At 37.7% G+C, this 13,314-nt stretch overlaps 1 protein-coding gene across 1 annotated transcript in view; it reads right to left on the bottom strand.

The window, feature by feature from the left end:
- Positions 1 to 13,314, bottom strand: part of HS2ST1 (heparan sulfate 2-O-sulfotransferase 1) — a 145,145-nt gene that overhangs the window by 11,752 nt on the left and 120,079 nt on the right. The window contains exon 3 of the mRNA XM_003784177.3: positions 7,072 to 7,157. Within this exon, the coding sequence (XP_003784225.1) occupies positions 7,072 to 7,157 (86 nt within the window). The remainder of the gene's footprint in view (positions 1 to 7,071; positions 7,158 to 13,314) is intronic.

Here is a 13,314-nt window from a genome sequence, read left to right on the forward strand (position 1 = left end):
AACAGAACAAAATTCCTTGTCCTTCAAGAGCTAACATTTTACCTGGGGAGACAGACAATAAAATAAATAAGCAAATAAGTTAGTTGGTAAAAGCAAAGGAGAGAAACAATGCAGTGAAGGAGAATAAAACAAGGAGTGCCAGGGGAGATGAGGCAGAGTATAATTCAAAATAGTGTTTTGGGGGGAAAGCATCACTGGTGCAGATTATCTGGGGTCAAGTGCTCTGGGAAGATTTCCAAGTATGAAGGCCCTATAGCAGCTAAGTGTCAGGTGTTTTGAAGAATACCAAGAAAAGCAATCTGGCTACAGAATCAGGATATTAACAGAGGATGAGAAAAGAGAAGTGGGGGTGAGATGGAGTGAGTATCATGTGGCCCTGTCAAGCACTACAGGCATTCATAGGCATTAATTTTCATAGAGTCAGGAGGGAGGTCACTGGAAGATTTAAGCAGAGAAGTATGACGTTATGACTTATTTTAAAAGCTATGACTACTGTTTTGGAATAAACAGAGGCAATAACAAAATCTATGACCTCTCTTCCTGCTGACTCTAGCATACAGTTCTACTTGCATTCATCTGATACCTCCTGCACCCAAGACCTATGACAATTAGAAAATTTAATGTTAAGCTTGCCTACTAGCATTTTTCCGGAAAAGTCTTTTTACCCCAAGAGTACTGTAAGTCATTTGAGTACCAATAATACATTAAGAATTTCTTTCACTATTTTTAAAAAGAAGAACATGGTATCACTGCAAATATATAGCACTGTCACATCAGGTAGTACAATAGAAGGTCCATCAAGGCAGGGACTGTTTCCTTCTTGTTTACGGCTTTATCACTACTGCTCAATGCTGAACCCAACACATAGGTGTTGAATATTAACAGAATTAGGTTGAATAGACTGTTGTGAATTAGTGCTGACAAAAGCCTTTCTCTGGAAGAGTACACTCAGTAGTGAGAAGAAAGGAGGGATGAGGAACACATAGTTGTGACTTTACTTTAGCTCCCAAACTCAAAGTCTCATCATCTATACAGGACAATGGGTTAGTGATTCTTTTTATTTTTTGAGACACAGTCTCACTATGTCACCCTTGGTAGAGTGCTGCGGTGTCACAGCTCACAGCAACCTCCAACTCTTGGGCTTAAGCGATTCTCCTGCCTCAGCCTCCCAAGTAGCTGGGACTACAGGCGCCCGCCACAATGCCCGGCTATTTTTTGGTTGCAGCTGTCATTGTTGTTTAGCTAGCCCAGGCGGGGTTCAAACCCGCCAGCTTAGGTGTATGTGGCTGGCACCCTAGCCGCAGAGCTATAGGCGCCGAGTCAGGGTTAATGATTCTTAAGACTGACCTGTTGGTATTTTGTTGGTTCCACTGATGATAATGTTATGAACAAATTACTTTTAAAGAAATGTATTTGTCTTAAAAATGTCATTCATCTACTATGTATCTATTAGAATGACTCAAATTTTGAAGAAATTACAAAGAGGGGTTTAATAACTCCAAATGCTGGTGAGGATGCATTGCAGCAGGAACTCCTCAACACAGCTGGTGATGAAAAATGACACAATCACTTGGGAAAACAGGTTGGCAGTTTCTTACAAAGTCACTATACAATCTAGCAATCTTACTTCTAGGCTGGTATCCAAGAGAAATGCAGGTGTATGTTCACACAAAATCTGTATACAAATGTTTTGGCACATCTCTTCATAATCACCAAAAGCTGCAACAACCAAACCATCTAGAAACTGGTGAATGAGTAGAAAGTGTGGTATGTGCATACAATGGATACTGCTCAGCCAGGAACTGACTACTGATGGATGCATCCAACTGGAGAAATGTCAAAAGCATTACACTAAGTGAAAGAAACAAACCCAAAAGATTTGGTGACTGGTAAGATACAGGTGGTCATGAAAATAGCTGTCTGGGGTGACTGTGAAGTTTCTTGCTTGGGTGCCATGACAGATAAAAATGTACAAACTTATGGAGACAAAGATAGAGTCTGTGCAATGCTTAATTCAGGGTTCGGAATAAGAAGGACCAACAGAGATTCAGACAGGGAGAAGACAAAAATACCAGTTAAGACAATATGGTAACTGAAAAAAGAGAAAAATTCAAAAGAACCATAACACGGCTCTGTGTGAGGCATAGGACTAAGTGCTTCATATGCATTAGTGTATTTACTCCTCACTACCACCCCCTGAAGTAATTGATTATCCTCATTTTACAAATGGAGAAACAAATTCAAAGATCTGAAGTAATGTGGGTGAGTTAACAAAGCTGGCAAAGAATCCAAGGGGATTTAATGGCAGATCTGAGATTGCCCCTAAGCAAGCTAAAGGATCACTGCCATGGAAAGAGCAAGTTAAATAAGGTCAATAAAAAGAGAACTCCTGCATACTGCTTACAATAATTAAAATAATTTTTTTGAGATAGGGTCTTGCTGTCACCCAGGCTGTGTAGTGGCACAGTGTTAGTTCACTGAAATCTCCTACCCCTGGGCTCTAATGATCCTCCCACTTCACCTGTAGCTGGGACTACAGGAGAATGCCACACTCATTTTGTTTTGTTTTAGGGATAGAGTCTCACTCCATCGCCCTGGGTAGAGTGCTATGGTGTCATCACAGCTCACAGCAACCTCAGACTCTTGGGCTCAAGGGAGCCTCCTGCCTCATCCTCCCAAGTAGCTGGGATTATATGATGCATGGCTAGTTTTTCTATTTTAAGTAGAGACAGGGTCTTGCTCAGGTTGGTCTCAAATTTCTAAGCTCAAGTAATCTTATCTACCTCAGCCTCCCAGAGCAATAGGATTACAGGCATGAGCCACTGTGCCTGGCCCTCACTGACTAATTAATTTTATTCTTTTGAGATTGGGCCTTGCTATGTTGCCCATTTTGGTTTCTCACTCCTAGCCTCAAGCAATCCACCTACCTAGTACTATAGGCACGAACCACTGGTACCTGGACATTGATTAAAATAATTTTTAAAAGTATCTATACTATTGTGATGTATTTGTTAAAAGTTGCACAAAATGGGGCAAGTTTCCCCTGGTTCAGCAGAGAAGTATTAGATAAAAAGAACAATGTCACACGCATCTATAAACTAACAAATTCTATTTAAGCCTAAAATATTGTCACTTTACCTCCCTAGGATATTTCAGACCTAGTGAAGCATTTAGTTATTTGTTTCTTGTTCTGACGTATCTGCTTCTTTAATAATTCAGCTCACTTATTCTGAAAATGGTAACAGATAATATGGAAAAATTAAAATGACAGCAATAAAAATTCATTTTCATTTCTGGGAACAACTACAAAGGCATACACCTGATGTGTGCCTGCATAAAACAGTTATATCAAAAGTAATTTTCAAATATCTTTCTAAGACAGATGCTAACCTGTGATGCTGAAGTAGCTAGATCATAAAAAAAAATTTCAGCTCCAATATAGCATCACAAGTTTTCTTTTAGCTAATCATTCATTATGAAGGGAAATTTTTTTTTCTTTTGAGACAGAGTCTCACTTTGTCACCCTTGATAGAGTACCATGGCATTATAGCTCACAGCAACCTCAAACTCTTGGGCTCAAGCAGTTCTCAGTCTCCCAAGTAGCTGGGACTACAGGCGCTCACCACAGCACCTGGCTATCTTTAGAGTTGAAGTCTCGCTCTGGCTCAGGCTGATCCCAAACCTGTGAGCTCAGGCAATCCACCGGCCTTAGCCTCCCAAGTGCTGGGATTACAGGCATGAACCATGGTGCCCGGCAAAGGGAAATGTTTATTACTGAAAAAGAATTTCTAAAAGATATGTTCTAACACTTTTCTAAAGTTTGAAGAAAATCAAAGTGAGATAATAGGTACCACTGAAAAATGAATAATATAAATTTAAAGGGGGGAGTTAATCTGTAATATTTTCACAGCTCATAATAAAACACAATAAACTGATCATTATAGAAAAAAAGAGCTCAGTAAACTCATTAAGATCATGATCTGCTTTGTATTTCCTCCAGACTAGGATATTTTGAAGATGTTCCACCAAAACAATTTTAAACTAGAAAATTTCTGAATTTATGACATTAATTTATCATATCTACATTGTTGTTTTCTTTTGGGGGGATCAGAATGTTGGTAGAATATCTACATTATTTTAAAGCTGTGTTTTCCACTAATTAAAAAGAAAACAAAACAGTAATTGAACATTAAAAGAAAAAACAGGAGGCTGAGACAGGGGCTTATGCCCGTAATCCCAGCACTCTGGAAGGCCGAGGTGGGCAGATTGCCTAAGCTCATGAGTTTGAGGACAGGCAGAGCAAGAGTGAGACCCCGTCTCTAAAAATAGCCAGGCATTGTGGCAGGTGCCTGTAGTCCCAGCTTCTCAGAGGCTGAGATAAAAGGATCACTTGAGCCCAAGAGTTTGAGGTTGCTGTGCGCTGTGACACCATAGCACTTAAACTTAGTGAGAGCAACTGAGTGAGACTCTCTCAAAAATAAATAAATAAATAGAGGAAAAATGGAAGAACTAAAAAATATGATAAAAATCAAAGAATAGGATTCAGACACAAAATAGTAAGATGGGACAAGAATGCAAAAATAAAACGAAACTATTTTTGTTATTACACTAAAGTTCTGGGGAAAAAACCCCAAGTAACCAAAATCTGGCCTAAGCAGACAAGCTTGTAAACACAATGTACGCTTCCTCATGATCGGCCTAAACTAGAACAATCTTTTCTTCTTTTATTTCTTATTTCCTGGGGTTTTTTACACTCTTTTTAATGTCTCTGCTAAGGCCATTGAAAAACTATGTGATTCAATACTCTTGCCAAATTCACTATTTTCTTCTTAAAGTAAGTATTTTAGTGGACTCTGCAAAGTACTATGCCAGAAAAGAATCTGTGTCGAGAAAAAATCTGGTTGGCCTTTGAACAACATAAGTCCACTTACAGGTGGACTTTTTTCAACCAAACATAGATTAAATATAACTACAGTATTTGTGGGATGAGAGAACCTATGTATATGGAGGACCAATGTTAAAATATGAGGGCTATGCAGGACTTGAGTCTGCAAAGATTTTGGTGTGTGGGTGGTCCTGGAACCAATCCCTAGCATGTACCAAGGGACCACTCAATGTTTAAAACTGGTAAGCCCTTCTTGGCTTTTTGGCTAATATCAAGTATAAAAATTGAAAAAGTGAGGTTTCTTTGTTGTTCTTTATTCATCATGAAGTATATGGCTATCACACTATAAGATATTTAAAAAGATATTAGTTACATCTATAATGGTTCTTGACCATAAACATATATCACAGTATATTTCCTTTAGTTGATTTTGTTTAGGTATTTATTTAAAACTTTATAAAAGTCTATTCAAATTTTTCACAATACTTTTCACCTCCAATAACGTTAAGACCCACTTTCAAAATATTCAAACCCTTAAAAATTCATTTTAGTATTTAATAAACAAGATTAATATTTTCAAAAAGCTTTATACTTTTCAACTGTAAGAACCTCGGTATGTATCAGAGCTTTGTTCTAAGTACAAGACTTTGCCAAAAGCAAAAGCACTCAATATATAATTTTAATAATGAAAACCTAAAGTATTAGACACCAAGCTGTGTGTGGAAAAATAAATCATTTAGGTGAAAGGGTAACAAACATTCAATTCAAAGATAATGCAGCCCTGAGGGGAAATATGCATATGAATGAAGTTTATGAAATTGGTTCAATGCCTCTGCAAAGAAAAAATAATTAGTTTATTTTAAAGCTGCCTATAAAATGTTTTCAATATTGCGGTATGAATTATTTATAGAAAAATGTACATTTAACTTTAAAGCTACCATTTTATTGTAAGATCTTGAGTACCATGGGAGGAACCAGAAACAGAAATATATCAGTTATGTGTATAATATTTGGGTGATCCCTTTTTAATTACATGATTTTCAAAAACATTAAGATTTATTATCAATGTGAATCTATACTATTTCATTCTACTCTTTTTCTTTTCAAATTTAAGAAATCAAATTCAGAGTAAGACAGCTCTTTCTTTCACTTTATACAAAATGCCTTTTAAAGTTGACAGAAACATGAGAATGTACTACTTTGAAGTCATAACTGCTAATGTAAAAGGTGAAAGGGCTTAAATAATTTAAAAAATTTAGTAGTTTTGTTTTTTCATTAAAATTTTTTTTTAGAGATGTGGCTTCTCTCCATTGCCTTGGGTGAAAACAGCAGCATGGTCATTGCTCACTGCAGCCTGGAACTCCTGGGCTTATTCAATCCTTCTACCTTAGCCTCCCCAGGAACTGGGACTACGGGCATCTGCCACGATGCTCCACTAATTAGAACATTACTTTTAACCAATTTTCTAACTAATAATGTGGCACACACTCCAGTGGGAATACTATGAGGAGGCCTGAAGTTTTCTGAATTTGTCTTAAAAAAATATGATAGAAACATCCTGACCCTAATTTTCCCCCTAAATATGGGGTAAGATTTATTTATCTCCATTCATAGGCAAATTCAAACATGATATAAAATCATTATAAAATTTTTAGAGTCTCTTAAGACATCATAATTTTAATGCTAAAACAAAGTAGCCCCAGGGAAAGTGCACACTTGACTGTGTGCGGCTGAGTAGACACACTGGAGCACCAATAGTTAAGTGAAACTTCTTTGCTTTCTAGTTCTCACTGATGTGGTAAGTCACAATCTGACTGGCCTCTAGATAAAACTAGAGCTCTCCTGAAATTGTGTCATTCTGGTTGTACCGGATACATAATAATGATAAATAACCTTAAATGGTATTGCCTAATCCGGTTGTACCGGATACATAATAATGATAAATAACCTTAAATGGTATTGCCTAAATTTACATAACTTGAATTTCTACGAGAACTGACAACTCATCAACACTAGAGGGCAGTAAAACACTAGAAGGCATATTTAAATTACCGATCTAAAAGAGGTAAAGGCAAGTCAGTACATGCCTTTTTTAGAAACATCGTTAACAATTTAATAAATCTATTCCTTTTTAAGTTGCTAAAGCACAAAATGTTGTTTAGCATGTCATTTTAACTGTAACTTACTTTGCAAAATCCAAGTAAGAAACATGTCCGTGATAAAATCCTGGTTTCATCTCTTTCCAGGAAGTTATGTTCTTTACAAAGCGCACCTAAAAAGGGAAAAAGCACTCATTATTTAAGTACAATTTAAGGCAAATGAAATTTGATGGTAGCAAAATACTTCCAAGTTAGGAATCTAAACCACTGATACCACTTTTGACAATTATAGAGCTTGAAACACAGGTTTGGACTAATGAAAGTATAGTGTAATCTGTGACCACTAATTCATCAAAGAGCTAGTATCACTACACTCAGGAAAGAGGAAAGGATGATTCTGAAAACAAAACTGCACAACGAAATCATTTACAATACTGTACAGTGAGTACATGCACACAGGGTAGTGGGCTGGGAGGAGCGTGGTGGTGAGCCCTCCTCACAAACACTGAAGCGTGCAACACTGCTGTATAGGGACCCTCTGTGCAGACTGAGTGTTTTCTTCTCAGCCAGGCTGGTTATTCATAAAATATCATTTTTTATTAATGACTTGACAAATAAAAGTAATCCTGAAACCAAAATGATTTTTTTTTTGGTAGATAAGAGTCTCACTCTGTTGCCCCAGGTAGAGTGTAGTGGAGGCATCATATCTCACAGCAACTTCATACTTCTGGGCTCAGGGGATCCTTCTACCTCAGCCTCTCAAGTAGTTAGGACTGTAGGCACACCCCACCACATTGGGCTACTTTTTTAATTTTTAGAGGGACAGTGTCTTGCTCTTGCTCAGGATGGTCTCAGATTCCTGGCCTCAAGAAATCTCATCTTGGCCTTCCAGAATGCTAGGTGTGAGGCACTGTGACTGTCCTGCCAAAATGATTTTTTTAAAAAATGATGATTATCAGAAAATTGTAAAGAGTTAAGAATAGATATCACAAGCTTACTGATAAAAAGATTAATTAGAGCCAGGCTCAGTGGCTCACACCTGTAATCCTAGCACTTTGGGAGGCTGAAGCAATTGCCTCAGCTCAAAAGTCTGAGACCAGCCTGAGCCAGAGGAAGATCTCGTCTCTAAAAAATAGCCAGGCATTGTGGCGGGCGCCTGTAGTCCCAGCTACTTGTGAGGCTGAAAGAGAATCACTTAAGCCCAAGAGTTTGAGGCTGCTGTGAGCTGTGACACCACAGTACTCTACCGAGGGTGACAAAGTAAGACTCTCTCTCCAAAAAAAAAAAAAAAAAAAGATTAGACATGTCATACATGTATAGGTCAAAGAAAAAAATTTTAAACGTCTAAAAATTTATTAGAATTTAAGTATACAAAAGGTTAATTATTATGAAAAATTATATAAGTGTAAATATATGTAAAAGTTTCTAAGAACTGGTTAATATGAAATTTGATAATCCCAAGTATCACCAGCTGCAAAGCAGTGTACAACATTTCTTAAAGGAAAATGATACAGATTTTTGATAAGCAAGCAAACTTCTGCACAATAAATAGCCAAGTAGTTAAGAGTCTTTTAGAGACTAGATACAATTCAGGGGGTGGGTGGTGAGGGCCACCAAACTGTGCTGTACTGACAGCATCTGCAAGCTGTGTCCTCAGCCTCTAAAGCACAGAACTGTCAACTGCGTAATTCTGACAATTTATCAATCTTTCATCTACATGTTAGAATAGTCACATGGAGATATTCTGGAGCACTTCATATCAGATTGGAATAAACAAGTCAATAGTAATGAAAGATGGTGGCTGCCTCCTGGATAAGGTCTACTAGTAGGGTGGGAAAGGGAAACGGTATAGAGGTAGCCACACATCAGATGTGAACTAGGAGAAAATGGAGGCTTCTGGAAGAATTTACTTCTTAGGGGGAGCATAACCAACTCATATACCAAAATAAATAATGGCGCTTTTAGAACAGGAATGAACTAAGTCTTACTTGATATCCTCTCCATACATATACATACCCTTAAAATAAAATCAGAAAATTGAATATAGATAAAATTAGATTGTGTTAGAAAACATACAATGTCATTTTAGCAGATTTTTTTCAGTTTTTTTCTCCATTGAAACTGAAAGAGCCAAATAAATGTGTAATTTGAGGCTCTCATGTCTTTTCCTATTTGTTTTTCAACTAACGCACCAAACAGAAGGAAAATACCAAATTGCAAATGAAAAAGAAAAAGGAAGTGTAAAATTAGATAATCCAAAATCTGAATCCCGAAAAAGTTTTACATGCTCAATATGGAAAGATCTTACAACTGCCAGTTAATGGCAAATTATGTCATACAGACCTTTGGTTTTGTGAGAATCAGATTCAGTATTTCAGCCAAAAGAGAGAGGAAAATAGGCAAAGAGAATAAGGAATTAGAGGTGGTAAAGGGAGCTTAAGATATATTTAGCAACTCAGCTCTATTTTCCAGAGGCTGAGATTTAATGTGGATATGGTGGTATAGGAAGGAAATGAAAAGAGATGTTAGATTGAAATCTGAGAAAACAGTGTTATATAAGCCATGTTAGAGAAGATCATAGTACAAACCAGGAGTGTACTGGGGTGAAGAACTTGGACAGAAGTAAGAGCCTGGTATGAGCACCCTTTTCCTCCAATATTCCTAAGGACAGTCAACATTAAACTAAACCCCCTTTTGAGGATGAATGACATGTCATCCAATGTGTGTCCTTCAACCAGAGTTGAAGAGCTCAGGTAGCTGGTTCGGCACCCATAGCACAGTAGTTACGGCACAGGCCACATGCACCAAGACTGGCGGGTTCGAGCTTGGCCCAGGCCAGCTAAACAATGACAACTGCAACAACAACAACAACAACAACAACAGAAATAGCTGGGCGCTGTGCCAGGTGCCTGTGGTCCCAGCTACTTGGGAGGCTGAGAATCGCTTAAGCCCAGGAGCTTGAGGTTGCTGTGAGCTGTGACGCCAAGGTACCAGGTCTCAAAAAAAAAAAGCTCAGGAAGAATAATTCCTGGATGGCTACATGGCTTCTCAAACTTGAACATGCAAATGAATCACCAGGGCTCTTGTTAAAATGCAGATTCCAATTCAATATGTCTGGAGTGGGGCCCAAAATCCTGCACTTCTAACAAATCTACAGTAATGGACATGCTGCTGGTCCAGGGGCTGCACTGAGGAGCAAGGCATGTGTAGGTCCCGGGGCCAGTTCCTGACTAGTACGAGGCTTGTTTTTATAATGCTGGCAAAGGAGGCCTGAGGTCTACAGAAGTACTTTAGCAAATAGCTATTTCAGTGAAAAGTATATTGAAATAGAGCAAAATTTTTGACAATTTTATAAGCTACCATAAAACAGAATATAGCAAAAAAAAAAGTAATGAAGGAAAAACTGTATAAAAATTGCAATATTCAACTTACATTTGACTGATACAAATATACAATGAACATTATAGGTATATACTAAGTATTACAATTTTAGTACTTTTTTTTCCTTTCTTAAAAAATATTTTTGGGTATCCTCTTTACAAAATAGAAAGGGGAACAGAAGCAAGGTAAACCTAAACAACTGCCTACTTTGTCTGTTCTTCCTATCCCCACCCTCAAGGGCCTGACGCACTTTAGAACCAAGCATTCCAAGCAACATGGTTTAAAAAGGAATGAAATTAAAAAAACTGAGTCTCCAGTTGGGCAAGACTGGTGAAAGCAGAGAACAGAACAAGGCACAAATCTCCCTCTTCTATTACCAATCTCAAATTCTCTTGTTTACAGGCACAAAATTTTAGAGGTGAAAGGAATAAGGTATCCTGCACTCTTTAATTGTGTATAGAAACTGAAGCCCAAGAATCACATACCTTAAATTTCAGTACAATCATCCATGTATGCCATTAGCTCATTTCCTTAATTTATTACCATCCAACTTAAACAGGGGAGACAAAAAAGGAAGGACTTAAAAGGAAAAGAACAGACATCATTCACATGACTCTGCTGAACAAACTTAGACACTGAAACTTTCAGGTTTTATCCACTGCTGAATTAATCCCTCCGGTCCTGTCATTCAAAACTTCCTCACCTCTCCAAGATCTCAAAGCCCTGTTGATAGAACTTTCTCACCCATTTATTTCCATATAAATTCACTCACTATCTTCATCCTAATATCAAATTTCCAATCCACCCTGATTAGTACTCTGTTACTGGACACTCGTTTCAATGATAACCTTGATTTATATTCCCCTGTCTTTTTACTGTGTTGGGTAATCCCAGGCATTACAGAGTACTGCTTGTCAAAACCAAGAGACCAAGTATAAATATTTATGTAATTTTGAATTTTATTTGCTAAATTTATGCTATATTATCACTTTTAAATACTGAGTATTGGCTCGGCGCCTGTGGCTCAAGCGGCTAAGGCGCCAGCCACATACACCTAAGGTGGCGGGTTCGAATCCCCAGCCCGGGCCCACCAAACAACAATGATGGCTGCAACCAAAAAATGGCCAGGCGTTGTGGCGGGCACCTGTAGTCCCAGCTACTTGGGAGGCTGAGGCAGGAGACTCGCTTGAGCCCAGGAGTTGGAGGTTGCTGTGAGCTGTGATGCCACAGCACTCTACCCAGGGGGATAGCTTGAGGCTCCGTCTCAAAAATAAATAAATAAATAAATAAATACTGAGTATTTAAATATCAGGTATTACCACTTTTAAATTCTCTATATCCCATTATTATGAAAGTCTCCAAAACACGCACAAATCTCCTTTTCATCTCCAACTAAAAGATATCAAAGACTACATACTTAATATATATGTACATATATATTTTTCATCTCATCAACATTTAACTAAGGCAGTAAATTAAAGTCTTACTAATAAAGCTGCAGCTGACTTATATATTGTGAAAAATCAAAAGATCATAAGTTGACGTTTACCTTCTTATTTTTGTTGCTAAGCAAAAAAAGATTTCAATACAGTTAAGGAAACTAGTCACACTTAATCTGAAAAATAGTCTGAGCATTCAGAAGTATCATTTATGTATGACTGAAATTCCATACCATCTTTCTTTCTTCTTTAAAACTGTTCTCCAAAGAAATGTAACCCCTTTCAAAGGCAGTATTTTTAAAAAGTCTTCTTTGTGAAGAATTTAGTCACTTCTCCTTTTAGCCGTGTTGAAAATTTACCCTTACGTCTCCAGAATTTTCCCTGTCTCTACTCTTTCGCCTCCATCTCTTCCCTTTTATCCAGTTCCAGTCCCACTCTATCCTTTTCCACCTTCTCACCTCCCTTGTACCATTTGCTTTGTCTTTCAGTTTGTTTTCCTCGGGTGTTTTTTCTCTACTGAGTGATTCCGCCCAAGACTTTGAGTCAAGTTTCTAGAATTCAGAGGAGTAAGAAGAGTAAACTAAAATTAGGTGAGCAAGCTTGTACTAGTTCATTTTATAGATTGTTACTGACCATTCTTGGCAGGAAAAAACAGTAAAGTAACAGGCAAACAAAGAAGCAAAACTGAATAGCCCCAAATGATGTTAAAAAGACTAACGACACTGACAACTCTGGCTTGGAAGAAAAAATTACAAAGAAGAACGTTTCAGAAGTAATAGATACAGTACATGAAAAGACGTTTTGACTACAAGCCTGGAGTAGATCCTAAACTGCGATATTTGGCAGATTTTGTAATTCAAGCAGAGTCAGGCTAGCAAGTAATAAGAAGAGACCCCTAGGGAAAATGCAAGCAATGTAGGTAGTGGTGCTGTGATTTATTTATTAGTTGAATCGAACCTAAAGGCTAAGAAAGCACCATCTCACTGACAGCTATCTTGACCTATAATCTTAATATATTAACCTCAACATTATGACTATCTATGATCACAAAAGAGCTTGTTTTCACTATCCAAAAGAGTAGAAACGTCATCCTGAAGGTCCCACCCTAATTCCAACTTTGTAATTACTATCTACTGAATGAATACTACTATTAAGTTGAGTACTATACACAAAACCCCTAATTATGCATTTACTTTAAAATAAACATTTCTTATATGGCCAAAAGTCCTTTTATGACAGTACACTAGAGAGTATGTTTTTTATCTTAAGAGGAAAACTAGTAGTGGTTGGACAAAAATGCAAACTTACCCACAATAGAACAAATCTTCACTGAAGGTTTAGAGCTTGTGTTGTTAAACTTGTTTTTCATGAGATTAAACCAGACAATATGTTTTCTACGTTAAGAGGAAAACTAGGCTCAGCGCCTATAGCTCAACCGGCTAAGGCGCCAGCCACGTACACCTAAGGTGGTGGGTTTGAATCCCCAGCCCGGACCCGCCAAACAACAACG

Source organism: Otolemur garnettii, unplaced genomic scaffold, assembly GCF_000181295.1.
Source record: "Otolemur garnettii isolate 467f Iridium unplaced genomic scaffold, OtoGar3 scaffold00010, whole genome shotgun sequence".
Taxonomy (NCBI): Eukaryota; Metazoa; Chordata; class Mammalia; order Primates; family Galagidae; genus Otolemur; species Otolemur garnettii.